Source organism: Scomber japonicus, chromosome 2 (assembly GCF_027409825.1).
Source record: "Scomber japonicus isolate fScoJap1 chromosome 2, fScoJap1.pri, whole genome shotgun sequence".
Lineage (NCBI taxonomy): Eukaryota > Metazoa > Chordata > Actinopteri > Scombriformes > Scombridae > Scomber > Scomber japonicus.
The window spans coordinates 23,485,617-23,508,230 of NC_070579.1; the positions used below are offsets into that span (position 1 = coordinate 23,485,617).

At 43.0% G+C, this 22,614-nt stretch overlaps 1 protein-coding gene across 10 annotated transcripts in view; it reads right to left on the reverse strand.

Moving 5' to 3' along the window:
• The window catches only part of LOC128368113 (nuclear factor 1 X-type-like), a 109,618-nt gene that overhangs the window by 6,516 nt on the left and 80,488 nt on the right, over window positions 1-22,614 (reverse strand). For 4 of the 10 annotated variants that reach the window (XM_053328876.1, XM_053328867.1, XM_053328893.1 and 1 more), the window contains 10 exons: window positions 18,340-18,402; window positions 17,966-18,040; window positions 17,593-17,716; window positions 17,090-17,125; window positions 16,549-16,676; window positions 15,205-15,279; window positions 10,629-10,757; window positions 7,400-7,569; window positions 4,109-4,256; window positions 1,749-1,837 (listed from right to left, as the gene is read on the reverse strand). In XM_053328876.1, the coding sequence (XP_053184851.1) occupies window positions 1,749-1,837; window positions 4,109-4,256; window positions 7,400-7,569; window positions 10,629-10,757; window positions 15,205-15,279; window positions 16,549-16,676; window positions 17,090-17,125; window positions 17,593-17,716; window positions 17,966-18,040; window positions 18,340-18,402 (1,037 nt within the window). The remainder of the gene's footprint in view (window positions 1-1,748; window positions 1,838-4,108; window positions 4,257-7,399; window positions 7,570-10,628; window positions 10,758-15,204; window positions 15,280-16,548; window positions 16,677-17,089; window positions 17,126-17,592; window positions 17,717-17,965; window positions 18,041-18,339; window positions 18,403-22,614) is intronic. The other 6 variants (XM_053328884.1, XM_053328900.1, XM_053328909.1 and 3 more) reach the window with 6 other exon arrangements.

Sequence of the window (22,614 nt, forward strand, 5' to 3'; positions counted from 1 at the left end):
GAACAGCAGGATAGGCAGAGACCTCTGTTACTCACTCTGGCTGGGGCTGTTACTGACCTACTAGGCTCAGCTAACTGGGAGCAGTTGATACCAGTGCCCAGGTTGTCCCTGTGTGTGCTGTAAATCCGACAGAAATGCTCAAAGTGGACATTTTTCAATAATGTTTGATAAGCAATAGCAGGAGATAATAAGCGCTCTGAACAGATGTAAGCTGTTGTAAAAACCCCGTTGTTAGGAGGAAAATGAGGGGCAAGAGTTTTGGCACAGGGCTGAAGTGTATGTGCGTGTGTGCAATACACGCTTGCACACATTTGGACCGTATTTGGATGTCCCCTCAGTGCCAGGGATACATCTGCGGGAGAGTGGTGCAGGTGGGGAGCTTGAAAATACTAGAGGGAGCAGCAGGAGGAGAGAGGGCGAGAAAGAGAGAGAGGGTGGGCTGCTGATGCATGGGGGGGAGGGGGGGGGGGAGCAGAGCAGCGGAGCAGAGCTGTGCTGAGGAGGAATGCAGATTGTTTCCATGTGTGGGGAGGACAGGAGAGCCGAGTTGGCTGCAGGCAGGTGCGGTTAGCCCCTAATGAGAAAAGTTGTGTTGGTGATGGAGGAGGCCCAAGACACTGCAGCCCAGTGGCAGAGCACAGCCAAAGCTGAAACCACAATGTAGTGCACTACTGGCCTCACACGCTGCACTAATACACACTGTAGAGCCGAGTAGAGATAAATCAACACTGCTGGAGCTGAAAGTCACTGGCACTGCTTACATTCACTGTGGGGAAACTACTGTGGTACAGAAAGTGTAAACCAATACTGAAACTTAAGGCCTTGATACACGGGCAACACTTTGAATCAAAGTAGGTGGGCAAGTTTGCAAACAAATGATTATGTCTGTATAAATGTATGCACCCCTGGTCCATTATAGCATTCACAGTATTCCCCTGCATTAATTTCAGATGGTATTGTGTCGGGTGTGGAAGTACATCATCAATCAAACAACCACTAATTTTAACCACACATTTTGAGTATGAAAGCTTTAAAATGGTAAATTGCATTAAAGCATAGCATGAAAGTTTAAAGTTCTCAACAACTGAAAGGTCCACTTACTAGCTTTTTCCAGACCTTTCGACCACATCAGTCTTCCCCATCAGACATTGTTTTCTCAGTTTTCATGGAGATAAATCTGTTGACATCCAAGCTAGAAACATTCTTCGTTTTTGAAACAGCTACCACTGTCATAAGATCCTTGGATCATCAATGAAGACTGAGCAAACTCCATCTACTGGTGATGATTATGTGATTCGAGTGAAAGCTCCAGAAATAGCTAATAAGCTGACCCTGACGTGGGAGTGTTTTGTCAACATATTCAGGTCCTGGTTAAGCAAATGATGCAGGTAATGGTTCTGAGATGACAACAGATGTCATCTCATCTTTCAGAGTAGCGAAATATTCATACCGTTGATCAACGCTGGTGCCATCGGGTAAATTGCTAATTGTACAACATTGCCAATGCAGAGTCATTGTCTGAGTATTACCTCTGTATCAGAGCCTTCGCTCTGAATGACATGCCTGTCCCTTTAAACCCGAATATGCCTACAGTAGAGGTGCACTTTAAAATAACATCTATGTGCAGCATTGTGCAGAGTCACGCTTGCAGCAATGAGGGAAAATTAAAAGAAGACATAAAAACAGAGGAGGAGGAGGGAGACGTGGATGGGTGGATGTTAATTAAATGAGGGAGGCTGGCGGGGTACCTGAGTCTGCTGGGGGATATTCAGAAAGTTGTCCCGTGTTCCGATGCCGACAAACCGGTTGGGAGCTGTGGAGCCTGGCGTGGAGTATGCTATAAACAGAGAGAGACAAGTGTGTACATGCTTTTACACACACACATACACACTGAGCTCATAGTAGAGTTTGATGCTCTCATCATTATTATCTGTATATTTTACTGTAAGATTAACTCACTACAGGACTACATATCACTGTCAAATGAATTATTCTGAACAGACAGTAAGGGTCAGGGATACTGATGCCCTATTAGTCACATGGATGATTTGTTCATGTTGTGGGCAGGTTAATTGTTATTTTCCTTCACTTATCCATGTAATCTGTGGTTAACAAGGGGAAGTACAGTCTGCAATGAATAGAGCTAACATGAGGAAGCTATTTCCCCCAAATATGGCTGTGCTGTTAGTCACTGATGCTCCTCAGCAGCCCCTGGCCTCAGTAATAAGCCACTCTAATCATAAAAAAACACTGAGGACTCACTGTAGACATAATAACAAGGTCAACTGGTGGAGGAACTGTATTCATCACCAGTGGTAACCAATGCTCCATTTACGTTTACCAGGTTAAGAGGCGCATTTTGCCTACAAAGTGACACCATTCAGTGATGCCACAGGATCAAATTTAGGGCAGTTGTGCTCACTGGACTCCAACATGGCAGCTGAGTAAAACTTTTGCTGTGCATGACTTGAGTGAGGTTGAGGGGATGGGGATGTGTGGGGGTGACAGTGACAGGGCTGGAAACTGATGCATGAGTGAGAGTGAGCCATATGTGTGTGTTTTTTATGACTGTAATTACTTGAGAATCAGAGACAAAATTAGAGGGAGTAGAAAAAAAAACAGTGATAACAGCCACCGGAATGAGAAAAAGAGTACGAAAAGTACGATATTTATTTATATAAATACTCATATAAATAAATAATAAAGTGACACGTTAATCTGAGAGAGTTGGAAGGGGGGAGGGGAGGAAAGGTTGATAGGACAGGAAGAGGAGAAAAAGTCAAAACAAAAGGAGGAGAAGGTGCCCCGGATGCTCCGTCCAGTGCCCCCTCTTGGTGTGCCTCTCCCGTGGCCCGACTCTCGCACTGCACCTGTCTGGGTGCAACCAACCAAAGCCTCACCGCTCCCTGATAACACTCCTCTCTCCTGCTCCCCCAGTGCAGCACTAATTAGACAGGTTTGATAAGATTTTATCATTCATGTTTAGAGAGACTGGGTAGTTCTTGTTTCACTGTGATTTCCATGTTTTTTGTTGTTCTCAATTTTTAATTGTTGTGAGATTTGTGTGAAAGTGACGAGGGGATTGGGTGGGTAAAGTGGGGCATGATGTTTTTTTGGAGTCCACGCCAACTGCCCTAATTTTGTTCCCTTAAAAAGAAAAAAAGAGAGAAATAAAGGGAAAAATGAACAAAGAAAGGAGGATGTGAGAATATATCAAATAAAGAAAAGAAGAAAGCAAAAAAAAAAGAGAGAAGGGGGTAGATTGTATTGCCGCTGTCACAGACAGGCATGCAAAGTCTGCGTTGATCAAAGGCTTGCGGCTACAGAGGCAACGTGCACAGGGCCCTGCTCTGCTCTGCTTCCCCCCAAACTACAAAACACATCAAAAAGAAGGGAGAGAAACTACACTGCCTCTTGTGGTGCTAGCAGGAAATCCAACACCAGAGAGTGAGAGAAAAAGAGAGAGTAAAAAGTTCTTGAGTAAAGAGAAAGGGTGGGGGAAAGAGGCTGAGGTGGTTTGCAAAGACACGAGGAGAGAAAGGGAGACTGAACTTCAGAGTAAGTGAGAGCAAGAGTTACAGAAGAGCTTGAAAGAGGATCTCTGGTTTGGCAAAGGCGTGGCTTCTGCCTCAATAGAATTGGATATTTCTAGTACAGTACAGTACAGTACAGTACAGTACAGTACAGTCCATCAGGTGATGGATGAAATTAGAGTCAAGCTCCTGGGGCTGCTGAGTGTTTGACTGAGCAGACTGCAACCTTACTGGAAGTGTACGGTGAGCTAATGGCCAAACAATGAAAAACTACAGGAGTAGCCATTGTAGAAGTCCCAAATCTGTGCTTTTTCAGTATTTGTACAAGATTACACAGAAAGCCGCCTTTGTTTCTGAATTGCACATAAATCCTGAGACTTCTATGATGGCTATGTCTGTCCTAGCCTAACACACCCGAAGCAGAATCTCTTGGAAAAGAGGCCAAATAAGATAAAGCTAAGACCTAATAAAACTATGGGAGCCTGACATTGTTTTGGCCTACATGATAAAACTGTGGGGAGACTGGGGCAATACTGGGGGTTTGTGGAGGGGAGTGGGAGTGGGGGATGACTTACACGGAGATGCGGGTGAGCTGAGTCCGCCGTCAGTGGGCGTGCTGATGCTTTTAGAGTCGGGCATGGGGAGGGGCACAGGGCGTGCCACCGGGGGTGGCGGGGGCAGCAGGAAGGAGCCCGGCATTTTGCTCTGGCCACCTCCATTAGGCTGCAGACGGACCATACAGACAGGGTGAGCAGGAGACACCCCGAGATCATACAGTACACAGGGAGCCAGGCACACACACATACACACACACACACACACACACACACACACACACACACATACACAACATAAAGTTACTCACACGCACTGTACAGAGTCACATCCAAGGGTAAGACACACCTGTATATCAACAAACATGCTTACAAGGAGGGCCAAGTTCACCACGACAAACTAAAACACACACACACACACACACATACATACATACATACATACATACATACATACATACACAGGGACAAGAGAGGTCACCAAACTCAAAATTAAAACTAAACAAAAATATCAGACAGTCTGGCCAAAATTAATTGGGTAACTAAGAAAAGGAAAAAGCGATGAACATTGTCACACACAAGGAGAAGAGAAAAATGGAGTCGTTCACTAGGAAAGTTATTATAGTGCAATGTAAGAATTATATCAAGCAGCGCTGTAAAAAGGGTGTCAGTTCGTGCAAGTGTCTGTGCATAATGTGAGTGCATCTTCTCGCATTACTGTACACTGACTTAAGTGTGGGAAGTAATGAGAACAGAGAATAACAGGACATGAAAAAAGGATTTGACAAGTCGTTTCAAAGTTGCTCAGAAGGCCAAGTTTACAGTAGAGGTTTACAGTACTAACCAGCAGCTTGTACCTTAGTGAATGTATGTCCATGTAAGGCCAGAAGAAGTTTTGCAAACACTTGACAACCAGCTTTATACTGTGTTCTTGTTGTAATGTTTTAAAATCTATCTTTGAGTGAGTAAGTGTGGGTATGTTATGAGGGTTATCAAACGAGGCACCCCTCTACCAATATTTCATTGATTTTTAGTCCCACAGAATCACAAAAAAGGCTCAACTGTGCTCCAGGTAACTTCTGCAGTCAATTTTCCCTTGTCATCAACAACCAGGGTTGAAAAGGTTACTTTAGAAATGTATTCCAATACAATTACTACTTACCTGTTAAAAAATGTAACCTAATCCAAGTATCACAATATTAAAGTAACGTAACTTGTTTACTTTCTGTTCCTCCTGGATTACCTCAACAACAAATATGTGAATAAAGAAAAAAAATATCAATAGGATGACTTTTACTTTACTTTAAGTGTATTCTCTAAGACAAAAGAACAATATAACCTTAGAAAAGAAAGTGGGGAACCAATATTTTTAGTATTAAAAATGTGTCCTCTGCTCAAAGTTTTTTTTTAAAGAAAAACTTTTCAAAAACCAAATTCAGGCAGCAGCCTATGGATCTACAATGAATGTGCCCAACACATGATGTGCAAGGAAAGCCTCTGATGGAACAGCGCTTGGCCCACTGGCTGTGTGAAGCTATCACATAGGCGTACTGTATGTCACACCTGGGGAAGACCCCCCACCAGGTATTCATACCCACTCTACGAGAGCTTTGTCCTCCTCCACAGGTCTTCGCAGAGGAATGACAGTGGCAGGAATCTTTGCAGAAGCATCATGGGCTTGACAGTGTCCTTTATTCAGTTCTATCTGTGTGATACGTCTGAGTTTTTCTAACTCATTCAGTCTTGAACATGCTCGGCGACCAGTGACACAGTGTCAGCTCTAGACACGATACACACACACACACACAAAGTCATCTCAGTGGAGAGCTGTTATGTGCACCACAAGCTGTCATAAACTTAATATTGCTTTTAAATATTTGTCCGAGTCTTTGAAACTGCCATAGTGTGTAATGACCTTCCCTGCCTACTCTCCCAACACCCACCCAAACCTGCACATGCCACATGGTATCATCCTCTGCTCACACCGTTGTTGATCAGTGAGTTATTTTGCTCTCTTGTTCCTGCCCTGCTTACATTTGGGAGTTTTACAGTGCATGGTAGTATATCCTTATTTATTTAAAAAATTGTGATCCTTCTAATAATCCCACTTTTAATAAATGTATCTGTAATCTTATGGTCTTTTTTTCCCTGTAAATTGAATCTATCCTAAATCTGTAACACTGTTTCATGTAATCTGTTACTCCACAACTTCTACACTTTGTCTGACACTCAGTGTGTTTCAATAACTGTCTTTAAATTCCCCTTGGCACTCTCATGGCAAGGTGGTTTGCTAAATATTAGTTGATCTTGACCTCAATGCAGCGTGTAGAAAAATGTTGAAATAGTAAGTAAAGAAGCATCACTTCAATGGCAGCTGGTCAACAAGGGCTTGATAGACAACTATTAGAATACACCTGTGGTCTTTAATGTTTGCTTCAGGTTCAACCCATGGATACCTAACTTTCCAAACACTGCTGATCTTGATCTGTCTGAAAATGAAAAACTCAGTTGCTCCTTCCCAGTTTTGTAACCTTGCTGGCCCAATTCAGCTGCTAACTTCAGCCTGAGCATTTTTCCTTCATGAGTTACAGCTGCTGCATCCTCCCATGGCACTGTGAGCTCAGAGAACGTAATCTACTGTGACTCTGACCACAACACCAGGTCTGGTCTAACCTCCCATTTGAGTTTACTATCTCCTGAGGAATTACAAACTGTTTCCTTGAATCCACTGCCAGTTGCCCTCACAAACCTAATCTTGTTATCCCCTTTCTGCTACACAATAAATTTATTTCAACCACTTTACTCTCAACTGTTGTTGCTGGTGATTATCTAAGTACCTGTTGTGTCCAGATGGATACAATATATTGGCAGGATCTTCTTCTAACCAAAAGATTATGAGGATTGGATGTTGAACCTAAGATGCGTCAAAAGTCGTTTGGCTCCTTTCCCGAACGTTTTCCCTCTCCAGTTGATGTTTTCTTTTGCTTCAGCACATCTGGCTGCTTTCTCTTGTTGATCTGTTTGCTCTACAACAGTTTTTCCTCTTCCCTGGCAAAGTTGCTCAACTTCATAAATATTGCTCTATTCCCAGGTCTAGGACCCCTTGAACTTGTAACACCTGTTTTTCCAATAAATATGATATAAAATGCCGCAGCGGTCGTTTTATCTATGATTATGATGCTGATTTATTATCGGAATCTTGCTGCTATTTTCTACAAACCTGAACGAAGATGTAATCAGTATCAAGTAGTATTTTATTTTTTATGTCTTCATCCCCTCTGCCACCCTTTCCCAAACACATAGATCACTTACCTGTGTGCTCGGCTGTCCTGTGCCGTCGGTGCACACAAACTGCACAAACTCCTTAAGCGGGTCCTGGTGGTGATGGTAGCGTATGGTGGGGTGAGTGAAATACGGGCTGGACTGCTGGATGATAGAGGAGGAGGGGAAATGCAGGGCTGAGGCTGAGGCACGGGGACTCCCTGAGGAGAAATGTGGAGAGGAGGACAGGAAATAGGTGCGGGAAAGGAGAGAAGGAAGAGGGATGTGAGGAGAAGACCAAAAGTCAGAAAAATATAGTGAGACTCATGTCATTCTATTGTATTTCTACTTGAACACAGCACAATATAAAACTCTACAACACATGATATTTAGCATATTAACATGCACACCTATGACAGTATATAAGACATGCATATGCTTTAACTAAGCAACAACAGAGTTGGCATCAAAGACCAGGTTTCTGCTTCGGCCTATTATTGTCATAACACAAAAAATAGCTGTGACATTCTCTTGTGGTGGTCTGACTGAAGCTGTTTGTGCTTACAAATGACTGGCATTATCCCTGGCTATTGGGCAACATCTGGTCCCATTCATTTTATAAATCAGCCAACTAGATGTCTCTGTACCTCTGCCTGGCATGACCACACACACACACACACACGCACACACGCACACACACACACACACACACACACACACACACAGACACACACACACACATGCATGACTGTGTTACAGTATTTTCTGCCTTCTGCTCCCTCTCCATTTCTGTCTCCCAACCACACACACACGCATACACAAACCACTTATGACAGGTATGACAGAGCCACACACACACCCACACTTTGTTTTTCCACATTTGTTTTATTGCTTGTCGGTGATGTGCAATCAATCAGCAAAATATCCTTGCTGTGCGGTTCTGTCCAGTAGTTTGAAGCTTGAGAGATAGAATCTCCCCTACACTCCCAACCGACCACAAAACGCCTCTTGGAGACATTAGTCAGCCAGCCAGCCAGCCAGTCAGCCAACCACACACACGCACACACACACACACACATACACACACCAACACACACACTAGGCTCCACTGTCTGTCTTGTCTGCTGAGATTCTATGGCTTTGGCAATTTGGCACACCAAACTAAAGAGGCAAGCTGCTAGGTGAGGGGAGCCTGGCGAACAAGCATCTGTGATTATGTCTGTCACCTACTATCTCTTGTGTATACTGTACTCACAAAGTGTGTCAGAGCCAGTCGTTCAAACTTTTCTGTGTTTGTGTGTTTTCAATGTGTTTTCCTGTATCTTTTGGTGCCTAGGTTGGTGTGTGTCTGTATTTTTCAGTGCCTCATTGTGAGCATGTGAATTTGTGGTATTTTTGTTTCTGCATTTTGATCTGTACATGTTTCAGTTGTCTGCTCTGTCTGTCGGGGCTTCTATGTGTCCTTGTATGTATATTTGTGTGTGTGTAATCGCTGCCACAATAGCGGACTCTCCAGACTAGTATAATCAGACAACAGTCAATCTGGCAGCTCTCCACGTTAGTCCGGAGCCAACAACAGGACATAAACCATCCAGTCCTTACCCCTGAACACCCACTCTCTCTAGACCTATACAACAAGAGCTAACAGCTACAGTTCATCCAAGGCAGGCCATGGTTGCTAACTGCGTTCTCCTCCTGGCTGTCTACCCCCATCTTTCTTTTCATCCCTCTCTCCTTCCCTCCCTCCCATCATCCTCCAGTCTCTTTATAGAACCAAGGCCTCCGAGGGACATTCCATTTGGATGGCAGCCATTTTAGCACAGAGAGTCCTCCGCAAGAGTGTAAATTTACACATACGCGCGTGTATGTGTCTGTGTGTACGTGCACAAATGCACCCATACACAATCTCTAAACATTGTCTCATTACAGCCTCTCTATTACATGAAAACCTCTTAGCCGCCAGTCCACATGCACAGTTTGGAGAGTGTGATAAGTTAGCGGGGAAACAAAGAAACCTGAGCTCGTCCCTCACACCTCAAATACGAAACGGAGAGGCAAATTTTAGAAATCAATTCAAATGCAAAATTTGTTTTGGATTCTCGAAGGGGTATATGACTGCTCTGTATAGATAAACAACATAGCTTAATGGTGCAAGATCCGGCCTGGACTATATTTTCTAAATATACTGTGGGGAGCTCCGCAAGTAAAATTCAATACGTTTCAACTTGGAGGGCAATGAGTCCAAATGACCTTTACATGGTAGGTCTGGTTTGGCTGCGGACCAAACCATCCCTTTGAGAGACAAATGGAATGAGGGAGAGAGATAGCGAGAGGAGGACATTTTTATTCCTTTGAAAAGTGAGACAAGCCTACAGGGACTTGTTGGCAAACTTGGATCCAGGAGACTTTGGGAATTCTCTGATTGGAGATGGAGAAACCATGTCGGTTATGCTATAGGACCAAAACATTCTTAGGAGGACAGCTTACTCTTAGTGTATGAATTGAAAAAGGGCCTTGGAAACACTGGAGGTTATTTAAAGAATGTCAGTGCACTTTTCCCTTTAAAAATCATTAGTTCTATACTCTTATAGAAACAAAACAAGGAAAAACCTGCAGATCAAATCTTTATGAAAGAGAAAATTAAAACCAAGTAAGACCCTGGTGGACACTTAATGTTGATACAAATGTGTCTTCTTTTTTTGATAGCCTCATTTGGTACATTAACTTACACAGTCAAGTTGATTGTATGAGAACAAACATCTGCAATATGTGTCTGTTGAAATGCAATAACTGACCTCTGAACACAGCCAACCAAACACATACAACCACAGTTCAAAAATGCAATTCAGGTAGAACAGATTAAAATGCATGAAGCAGTAAGATGTGAGGCAAATCAGTCACAAAAGCATGGATGCAGCGATGGTACCATGCAATGACAATATTAAAAACATACAGGCACAAAGATGGTGGTAAAAATGGATGGATGGAGAGAGGCTGAAAGAGAGAGAGAGAGAAATTTAGGCCAAGCCATGATGATAGCAGTAACGCTGAACAGGTGAAACTCTGCAAGCATCTTGCTTCTCAACAGTTGCAACTGTTGGATTGGAACGTTTTATTTTGCTTTCCATTTTCAGGCACACGGTGGTGGAATTTCTTTTGTTTGTTTCCAGGGGAGTTTGGGCATAAATATGGATCACGTTTGACACTTCCTTTCCTTCTCTCTCTTTTTCAGATTATAAAGGGGGGGTTGGGGTTGTTGGGTTCATGGCAGGGCTCTCACCTGGTCTCACTCCTGCCAGCACAGGCAGCGGGTGGTGTGTGAACGCCATGCGGGGGGACCTCGTCTGGGAAGTCAGGGCGTTGAAATCAAACTTCCCCGGCTTCTTAAGTGAACCAGGCGAGGACAGTCCTGGCGAAAAAAAAAATGGGATCAACAAAAAAAAGTGGGGGGGAAGAGGGAGGAAAAGAGAGAGGTGGTTTTAATCAACAAATTGTTGCTTATTTAATTGACTACACTAAAAAAAAAAAATTTTAGATTTTTGTTGAAGGGGACTCGAACAATCATGATTTTCTGATTAGATTGTTTAATTTCCTTATTGGTTGATGGCAGTGCATTACTCCCTGGCCTTTTGGCTGTTTGCCAATCACTTCCACTAGTCTCAATGAGTCAATCAGAGGACTCTGTAAATGATGCAATCAGAAAGAGTAAAGATATAAAAAAAGACCCAAGAAATCTTGGCTGGAGTTTTGCTACTCCTTGGCTGTAACAACTTATTAAAGATACAGGATTCCTATAGTATATAAAACTCTCAGCTTTGTAGTTTCGGGCTGAGCAATATTTCATAGCATATAAGTGCATGTCTTCAAAGGAACAAGGGGGAAAATAACTAAAGCCAATATAAAACTACTCTTTGTTTTAGAGCCAAAACACATCTGTAGCTATAATAACCTGAACTATGCCACTGTATGTTTTTCTGTCTCATCTCTTTCTCTCTGTTTCTCTCTCTCTTTCAGGTGCCAACTCCTCCAGGCTTTCTCTGTGTATGAGCATGGCCACCATACAGCCACAGTCAGCTAGTTGTGGTCTGGCTTCAGCGAAGCTCACAGGCTGGCTGCATGAGAAGAAGGCTTCATTCAGAAATAGCACACACTGTACAGTATGGACACGGCAGCTGCTGAGTGCGAAAGACAAGCAGACGGACAGAGAGAGGAGACAGAGGGAGAGAGAGAAAGAGAGAGGCGAGAAAAGAACGTGGGAGACATGAAAATATGCGAGGGAGCAAGAGAGCGAGAGAGCAAAGCAGAACCTGTGAAAATGGAGCAGTGTCTTGTTTTTCAATGCGTTGCTCTGACGACATGTATGAAATTGGAATGTCATAAGATGTTAAATATGGTTATTATCTCTAGCGCACACACTCACTCACACACACTTGATGTCTGAACACACTCGAAAGCACAAGCACACGTTCAAACACAAAAAACAAAAGACCCTTACAATGCCGTCACATTTAACTGATGAGACAATAGACAGATTTCTTCTTCAGTAAGTTTTCTTCTAATCTTCCTAACACGTGAGTGATGTGATAATGTTCTCTTTTTAAACTTGTTTTTAGACTCTTGTTTTGTAGTCTATTTCTGTGGCCCCTCCGCATCAAACAAGGCATTAAATACGATTCCTCCTCAGTTCTCCAGCTGGAGACGTGTGAAAGTCTATGGGAGTGTGGGGGCGTGTAAAACCTTCCCTCCCTGTGTGAAAGAGTTAAGTCTGAAGCAGGTGGGAGTGAATATGTGTGAACCATTTATGTCTTTAGCAGACATATATTTCTTTTTTTCCCCCCAACTGTAGCGGGAGTCTGGGGGCGTATTGTACTGTCAGACAGATTCCAAGCATGAAGACAACCCCGATCCCACTTCTGACACCAATAGTTAGCAGTGATTGCTATGACACTGTGACACTGGTGGGAGCAAAGTGGAATTAAGAGCAGTCTGCAGAGACTTAAACAAGGATAGGCACTGGAGTTAGTTCTGGGAAAGATTGAAATTTGTAAGTGTAAAACCAGAACCTGATAGATTTAACAGTTATGGTTTTCGAGAGGTAGTCTTATGTGCTCTCATTTTGGAAGCTTAAGATCAAGCTGAAGTATAGAAATCAGAGCTAGAAAACACAGAGAAGATCAGATGAAGATTGACATCTGTGTATATATTGGAACTTAAAGCACTGTCACTATCACCAGGAGAGTTTGAAAGACAATATTTCAGCACTTCAGAGAGTATGCAATAGTCTGATCTGGTTCATCTGTGTGTGTGTTTGTGTGTATATGTGCCACAACTGCACTGTTTCCTCTCCTGGCAAGCCTTAGCTTTTCACTGGCAACCAATCAAGCGCTCCCATGATGACCCTTCTGTCTCTTTGCACTAACAGGCCTGCCACCAGATGCGCCTGTGAAGCACACACAGACACACACACTCACACACACACATAATTGGGAAAGATAGGAGATAGTGAGTGGTTTAAACAAGTGAAGGAAACTCAGGGAATTCTCTCGTCTCCAGTGATTTGAACCACATATGTAAGTCCAGCCGTCCATCCCTCAAAGGTCCTGTAACAGTTAACTCAAAGCACCAAGCAAGGCCCCCACCACCATGAGTCTCTGGTGTCCCAGGAAAATTTCCCAATCATTTGGAACTAATATGGAATCGTGGTTGTTACGTTTGCCTCCACTAACCTCCCCCACCCCTCCTCTAGCCCCTGTGGAGCAGATGTCTCCAGCATCCTCACGGATCCCAAGGCTACACACACACGGAAACACCATCTGGGACCATGCTTCAGCTGTGCGCACGTGTATGTGTGTGTGTGTGGGCTATGTTATATGTGTGTGCAGAAATCTATCATGTGTATATCTTAATGTAACAGTGTTTGTGTGATGTATATGTATGAATGCATCCTCATGTGTGTGTTTGTTGCTGGATGTGTGTGCTCTATTGGTTATGGAGGGAGTCAGAGGGAGTGGATTGTGCTGTGGACAGACGGTGAGGAGCACCTGGTTGTGACTGTGTACTCTGTTATTTTTTATGCAGCCCCTTGCTTTGTGTATGTGTGTGTATGCGCACGCGTGTGTGTGTTCTCGCTTGTTTATATACCCCCCACCTGGAAAGGAATTCCCAGATGAGCTTTGCCTGTGGCAGGTGGGATCCTTTGGAAAATTGGATACACACCATACCAAAACCACACATTCTCTACTCGCTTCCTTCTTGCTAGCCTGTGCCTATCAATCTCTCCTGTTTGCCTTGCTTTTCCTAGAGTGTGAAACTTGTTTTGTACTAACTACTAAAACAATCTCCAAACCCACACAAGTTACTGTTAATAATTAGAAAGTCTTTTGGCTTCACAATTTTTCACTTGGACTTTGTAAATTAATTGGGTAAAGGGTCCAGATTTGCTTGCTATTCTACACTTTATTTGCCAACTCATTAGGAGGTGTACAAGGCTGTGTGCTGCACTTTGGAGAGTAAGGGGGTGGTACACATACATAGAGAGGAAGAGAGAGAGAGCAAAAGTGAGAGCGAGACAAACAGGAAAAAAGATGGGAGGTGAGTCTCTGGTGCGCAAAGGCGTGTGGCAGCCTCTGTTGTGGCTCTGATGAGCAGCCTCTTAATTACATTTACAGCTAAGTGGAGCAGGAGCAGGAGAGCTGCCGCTGAGGCTTGAGTGAGAGTAGACTGGGGCAAAACCTAACCTGCACTCTTGGCTCCTCTTGTTCACATCCTGGTAACCCCTCTCTCTCATTAGCTAGCTCCATTTGAGTACACTAAAGTCGTCTTCTCTTCTCTCTTCCTGCTCTCACCTCCCACTCTTCCCATCCACTTGCCTGCTTTCTGCTTCTCTCTCCTCCTTCTCTCCACTGACATCTTTTCTCCCTCCCCAGGGTCCTTCCTGCTGTACACGTTTTCAATTAGACAGAAGGGAGACAGGGATGGAGGGTTGAAGGGAGAGCTAAGGAGCAGGAGGAAGGGTTTTACACCTCTGATCCACAGACGGTAAGCGTCTTAATGAGGGATTTGAAGCGAGGGAGGGATGGAGCAACAGAGGGATGGAGGCAAGGCAGGCACCTGAACACCTGCAGGGGTGGGGAGCATGATAAGCATGTGTGTTTCAATGTGTGAATGTCTGCATATGAGGGGGCCTCTAAGTCATTATGTGTGTATGTGTATGTGTATGTGAGGGGGGAGTGTATCTCTCTATGTACAGTATATGTGCATGTGTGTGTGCGTGCAAACATTGTGTGAGAGTATGTGGAGGGAGGTCTGTCTGTATAACAGTGAGTCATCTTGCATGTTGAAGTATGTGTGTGTGAGGCAGAATGCACGCAGCGAATGAATATGCCTGCTGGTGTTGTCAGTGTTAGCCTGGTGACATCTGTCAGTTAAAATGCCGCTGGGAGGACTGACATGACTTCAGAGAGATAAAGCCAGGGATCTTAGGTGAGCTACATGTTGCCTCATGTTTAACACAGAATGAAATGTCTAAACTGGATAATCCCAGACAATCCCACTACCTCAAAGGAAATGATAATGATAATGCAAATTTGATCAGCAGCAAGGATATCAATCTGATAACAACTAAACATTGCTGAGGTTAATACACAAGTACAGTCCCATTGTTTTTTATCTTTGTCTTTACCAGAGACATTCATTCAACTCACATACAAACACATACACATACAGTATAATATATCTATATATATACATATATATATATATATAGTATGCACACCCATACACAGAGAATGACTGAGCTACTGTACATAAATGCTGATAAATAGCAAATATATGAGTGTAATCAATGTTGTTCTAACCATGGTAAGGAAACTGCACGCCATCGTTTTCATGTTTTATCTTCCTCTCCTGCACACTCGCCAAATGGTGCTGCACTGAAAGTGGAGAAGGGTATTGTTAACAATGAGATAGGGGAAGAGTGAGATAGAGAGAGACAAGGAGAGAGAGATTGAGGGATAGAGAGAGAGTTAAGAGTGAGCATTTGTGTATGATGGAGGTAGTGATAATTGACACAACATCGGGGGGTAAACTGTATGTGTGATTATGGTTTTAACGTGGGGTGTTTGGGAGAGTGGACTCAAGTGAAGTGACCAAGAGAGGGGTTTTTCATGGAATTATTGGGTTGTTGGAGGGATGAGGTAGGATTACTGAGGAGGTAGAATAAAGAGGGTAATGTCCAAAGCAGAATCATAGAGGTAGTGGGAACACCAACATAAAGCCTTAATAAAGGCTGCTGTAAGCTGTTATCCTGTGTCCTTGATGCATCTTGACATTTATATTCCAGATGTCTAGAGCTGTTTGGGGGATAGCATTTAGCACCATTTATCCATGATAAATTTCCATTTTCTGGGGTTATAGTGATGGTGTTGGAGAAATGTTGACCAAAAAATGGCACTGACTGTTGATGCTTTTAAATAAATTAACTGAACAATAAAGGAAAAGACAATTCCAATCAGTGTAAAATAACTGACTGGTTTTATTGACAATAATGTTCTTCTTTCAGGACATGGCTACATTTAAACCTGGCTTCTCATTATGTATCCAGAGCTCCTTTCTTTGGCAGATGCCTCTGTGTCCTTGCCATAAAAGAAAAAGTGCTGATCTAAGACGAATCTAAATTAAGAGTGTGCTTTACACATTTCAAGTCTAGGTGGTTTATATATTTAAATATATGACAGGGATATTACATTTATAAACTACTTGAAATGTTTTTGCTTTATATTGCTACACACTGTGGCCAATAGACACTGATCAATCTTGGCCACATTTAAGGCAAATGGAGCACTCCTCATTTTTGTTGTTCTTGAAAAATGATCAATACATTTATCTATCTGTGGTGTTTATGAGTTTATGAGAAGTTTTACGTGTTGCTGTTTCCCTTATTTGTAGAATGGACAGGCTGGGGTGCAGGGCTTTAGCAAAGGTGGTTGGTGGGTGAGTGGGAGATTCAGATGGGTGTTCAGAGTTATCTGCACCACAAGAGTGAAGGCAGGGGATTGAGGTAGGGTGTGGAGAAGAGAAAAAGTTAGATGGAGGCATCAGTTTGGACTTTGGTGATGGTGGGGGGACAGGCAGGAGTGTGAAGAAGTTTGGTGACACTCGCTTAGTGGGTGACAAGTGTGAGGTGGGGTGGGGTGGGGTACCTGCATCCATGTCGTTGGGCCACGCACTGGACTGGGAGGAGCTGGCAGCAGGTGAGCGTCCAGGATAGAAAACATCATCTGTGGGGCTCTCCAGCTCACTGTCGTCTAACGACTTCCTCTTGGTGGAGCTGAGAGGAGGATGTTTGGTGGGATGTGGAGGAGAGAGTGGGAGTCAGAAAGAGAGGGAGAGAGGAGGGATGAAAAATATATCATGTTAGGTAATGTTTGGACCAAGAATGAAACATAATTGATAATACAAAAGTAATCTTATAAACAGGCACTTAGACATTCAAAGAGGCTCCAAGTTTTGCAGCTTAGTGGAAACGATATTACTGATAGAAAGTCTTGGAGCAGAAAAGACAAAGCACAATAAATGTGAAAAGTACAAATAAAAAAGGAAACAGAACATAAAGAATAGTTAGAAAGTACAGCCACACAGTAAGACTCTCTCTCTCTATGTGTAAGTGTGTGTGTGTATGTGTGTGTGCATTTCTGTGCATGTGTGCCATTAGTTTGTGTCTTTGTAGGTGTTTGTAACTACCTCCGTGGAAGATTTGCGTACAACTCCACCTCAGACCTAAAGTGACAGCAGAAGACAGAGGTCAGAAGATAGAAAAAGACAAGTTAAGAAAGACACAAAAGAGGGAAAGCAGAAAGAGCCTTCACACATTCATAAAGAGAAAAGCAGCTAACAGAGACACACATATATGGGCAGGTTCAGGACAGATTCCAAGACTGTAGTACAAAATACCATTCATTCTATTAAAACTAAATGGTGTACTTAACTTGCCAGTACTTGCCACCATTGGGAAAATAATTGATATATTGTTAGCAGATAATAGTGTGATTTCACACTTCCTTTCAGGCTGCCCTTGGCATTAGCAATTCATATACCAAGGTAGCACTGATACGGTCACGTGGTGGCTTCACCCACAAGAGACCCGACTAGTAGACAGTTGGACTTCTATATTGGTCATTGGCTTTTCCTGAGCAACATACATGACTGTTGTCTGTGTGGAATCAATGCTGCAGGAGTTTATGTACCTGGTGGAAGGAGGGGAGGTGAGGGAGCGTCGCCCCAGGGCCACCTGGTTGATGTTGTAGTAGCTGGGACTACTGTCCAGGTCAGCCAGTGAGAAGTTAGGACCTGACGCCGTGGCAACAGGAGCTAACAGGGAGAGAGAACAGGGTTAGAAAAAGACAAATGGAGAGATATTGATATGAAGTAGAAATCCTCAAAATCAGTGAATGGAAATCATTTGTAGAGTCACATTTTGTGTCATTACTACAGTATACTCAAAAGCTCTATACACTGGATTGTATTGGGCTCCTTCAGTGTAAAAATAACTTAAAATTGTGTCATTTTGTTGCAGTTTTAGTCCAAATCATTTTTCAAATCATTGCTTTCGCAACTTACTCTGCGACACTCTGACCAGCTCCGCCACGTTCCACACTCCTGAGGTGACAAAGCAGTCCTGGAAACTCAGGTGCCCTGTAGAGAAAAAAAAAGGATGTGATCAAGACACACACAAAAGCTTTAGTGACAAAAACACTCGATCAGAATTCATTAAATTGTGCTTCTCAAAAAACATGGAGAGAAACCCTGAAAATCACAATCCTTTGAGAGGGCGACCATCTGCAACTATGTTTGTGGATCAACATCTGTGTGAGTGTGTTTGCTAATTGGATCCATAATTGGAATATGTTAAGACTGATAAGCATGATGGAATCAATTCTCGTATGCTGATTTGACAGTGTTTGGACATGGATGTGTGTGTGTTGTGTACCTACCATTGGGCGGTGGTTTGATGTCTGTGTCCCCTTGTTGGCTGGAGCTGTCTGATTGTCCGGATTCTGCACAGAAACAGAGACATGGAGGGGAGGAGCAGACAAAGACAAATGGTTAGGTTTGTACGCTGACAAAAAAGTAATGAAAAACATACTGCTAAGTGTACAATGTCTCAGTGAATCAGAGCTATGTATGCATGCTGCCAAGACTGTGATATTTGAGGTGTGAGAGGGAATAAGAGGGACTCTCAGTATGTGCTGGGGTACGGTATACATCTTGTGAGTATGTGTGTGTGTGAATTCACACATTTTTGTGTGACAGTCTTGTATCTAAGAATGTTCTCTCCCATCTCCCTCTGTCCCTCCTGACTTAAGGTGTGATGATTTACAGTGTGCTGCTATGCCATTATCTAACCACGCAATCATATCCCTCACCCTAATCCTATTTAATACCTTCTTGCTGGTAGGGATTTAGTCTGCGTAAACAGAGCACCTTACACACACACACACACACACACACACACACATGCACACGATCACACACCCACACAACTATGCACACTCTTTCTCAATCTGTTTCTGTCTCTAATTTTTGTTTCATACTTTAATACATGTTTTAATCCTTGCATGGACACACTCACACACAGATAAAAATGTAAACACACACACAGACCGGTGAAACGGCTGACCATGCCTGTCTGGATGCCCTGAGGGAATTGAGAGTATTTTTAACGTTGAGGGAAAACTTTCCCCCCTGGGATCCAATGAGCGTAACACAAATGCATGCACACATACACACACACACACACACACACACACACACACACACACACCTGTTATGACTGGTCTACGGATGCATTGGGCTTAACAAACATGCCAAGTCTTGACAACAAAAGGCCAAAATTAGAACTGGAGGAGCTTCAGGCTAAAAGAGGATGCAAGATGAAGTTTTGTTACATGAGAGCAGCTAAAAGTTGTTCTAAAGATGGAGCAGTCCTGTCCAATATGTCACATATGAGGATGCATAAATGTTTAAGAAAATATGACATAGGCTGAGCTGCTGCATGAATTGCATCAACCTTTGTAGCCACGTGTCTGAATCGGTGAATGAGACTAAGCTCCATTTCCAGGACTGGTGTGCGTGTGCGTGGGGGGGCTTATGCTATTGGCCATCCATTCAGGCCTAGCTAGGCTGCAGCTAGCTAGCAAGCTAGCTAAAGGAGGTGTTTATCTGCAGGCTGTAGGTGATAACAGAGCACACAGACTCCTGCCAGCAGCACTTGCCTTGCAGCCACACTAAGCCACAGATTACTGAGCAGAAACAATAACAGACCTGTCTCGCTGCCTACGAAGCACTGCTTATCCACAGAGAGAGGGGCGAGACAGACGACAGCGAGAATGAAAGAAAGAAAGAAAGAAAGAGAACACAGAAATGAAAGAGAGCTTCTTTTTCCTCTCTCTTCTCATGCAGAATCTCTCAGTCTTCTCTGTCTCTCACTGGCTGGGTGTAATCCTGGCAGCCATCTTAGAGCTTGGCAGCCATCTTAGCATTGGCGGTAGCGCCACATTCCAGCTAACTGACGACACTCACTCCAAACATACGAGGCTGCGCCCCCACACACACACTCATACGTGGACAAACATTGAGGTACACACTCAGAGTAAACATATATGATGGCCAATGAAAGCTGTTGAGAAAACAACCTGACTTCACTGGACTTTTTACCGTCGTGTAGTATTTCACCACAGGGCTCTACAATACTGTAAACACTCTATTTCTCACACCATACATGCGCTGGTTGATTACACAGCATTACCTTACTGTATGTACAGTATGCATGACAGATATTTTATTGTCTAATATGTGAGTTAAAGAGGACACTTTACTACCACAAGACATTAAGAGAACGGACCACTATTGATGGTGGTTCAAGGCACAAATATCACACAGGAATAAAGTTTACAAAGTGACTAGCATGGCGTAGTACATGTGTTGCTTCATGAAACAAATATTTTAGACTTTTATATTTTATTATCACATCTAATACCCGAATGAAGTATAATGGAACTCTGACAATGAAACATTTACATTGTTTTAAGACAAACTTCATGCTCTGCAATTATGAAATATTGATTGTGCTTGTCGTATTGCTAAAGCTACTGAACTTCAACGTTTTAGTACACTTACATTTATGCTACACAATAAATTGACTGTATACTAACAGTCACACTATGACACTGGATGCCCATTGTTTGAATGTGCAGAAATGTACAAATTCAAGCTTTCAATCCTGAGAAATGTTACAAAAATCTGCAATAGGCTATAGAAGTGACAAAATTGAACCCAGGATCTTATATTTTTATAACTAAAAGAACAAGTTTTGTGCTGATTGACATTGTGGAGTACCATGTAATTGAACCAATATATATCTGTAAGCCTTTCTTTCCAATATCATAATATTCCCCACTTTGGAATCTTGTTCTGTGTATCTTACAGTGTAAAAGAGAACAACTGGTTCTCAATCTGGACGTATCATATTTAGGAAAAAACCTGCAATTGGAAACTGTTCCGTTACTGTCCCTTCAATCGCCTTTTGTTGGCCTGTCATGACCACCACATGTTCGGCTGTTGTAGACGTGTGAAAAACACAGGGTGAAAGCTGAGGCTTATAGTAGATAAGGCAGTCATACAGATATGTGCAGTAGACAGGACATTGATAGCGGTCCTCAATGTCGCCCTCAGACCTCGACGGACTAAACCACACAAGTTCTCAGAGCAAACAAAACAAAAGGATAGACACACAACAGACACCTCTATGTTTTCCTTTTTAAATTCAGTTTAATCATAAGAGCTGAAGTTATGTGCTGTCTACAAAAAGAATTCAGTTCATAGACACTTACTTCATATAATATTTGAATACTAGAATAACATGGCCTAACTAGTTTTATTGGATCTTGCCCAAGAAGAGTTCTTAACTGGCTCTATATTTCTGAGCTCAGGATCATCAGTCGACTAACAGTGCGATAAGACAACAGTACATCACTTATGGAAATCAGTGCCACTGTTAAGTTCGACAATGACCAGCTATGCGCAGAGAAGTGAGGAAGTGAGGAAGACAGGGGGAGAGGGAGGTGCAACAGAGGAGGTTTGCTTACTGGTTATCACCGCTCTGCCAGCTGCAGCCTACGACAGCAGCCACAACCCCCTCCAACCCTCCCCAACCACCCTTCTAACCACACATCCAGCCCCTTATCTTCCCACCACAGCCCCCCAAAGCCCTCCCTTCAGCAACCCCAATCATAGTCCTGCAGCTCCCCGGATGCCCCTCCACCTCCACCGCCAGCTACCCCAACCCCAACTCTAACCTCAAACCTTTCAGCCTACCCTGCAGCCCCGTTACACACTCACATAAACTGAGAGCACAAAGTATGACCTGATGATGTGCATTTCATAATCAAGAAGCATTGGTTGGTTTGTATGAATTAGGGATATGCTAATTTCTTTAAAAAACAACTATATTTAACAACTGCTGATGGTTATTCCATAAACATCATCACCATTATAGATAGTAAGAGTAAGAGTTTTTCTTTTGGTGCATATGTCATCTACACCTGTCACACCTATTTTTAAATATCTTCAAACTCCAGTCCCACTTGACACTGGAGTTTGACTCTATGACGTTCACTCCATGAGTCAGACTACAGTAATACAACACTTGGGGCAATGAGGCACCACAGTCATCAGCAGGAACATGGCTGAAAATATTATTCAAACCAGATTTAAATACAACTCGCTGACTACAAATGTAGCGTTGTACTCAATTTCTTCTACCAACATGTAAAAAGTCCTGCAGGGGAGGGAGTGGATTCTGAGGTTTAAAGAAATGTTAAGTATGTAAGTAGAAGACGCACATTTTCAGAAAATGATCATGAGAGAAAAAACATACTTTTGCAGAGTTAAATATTGTACTGTGTTGTAGAGCCAAAGTAAATGAGAAGTGTGCCAAACCTGTGAGAACACAAGACCTAAAACTGCTGCAGGCAAATGGCCGCAAGAAAAAATACTAATTGGGATGCCCATGTCTTTCTGTTCTTCCCAAATGTGTATAAAACAAATGTTTGTTAACATATTGGCCCTTTAGCACTTGATTAGTTGAAACATTGAGGCCTTTTTGTTGGGCGTTTGTCTGTTTAATAGAATAACGGCAGCAGCAGTTGTTGGTTGCTGTCAGCAGAAGTTCACTACAGACACTCGGGCAAATATCACAACCCCACCAC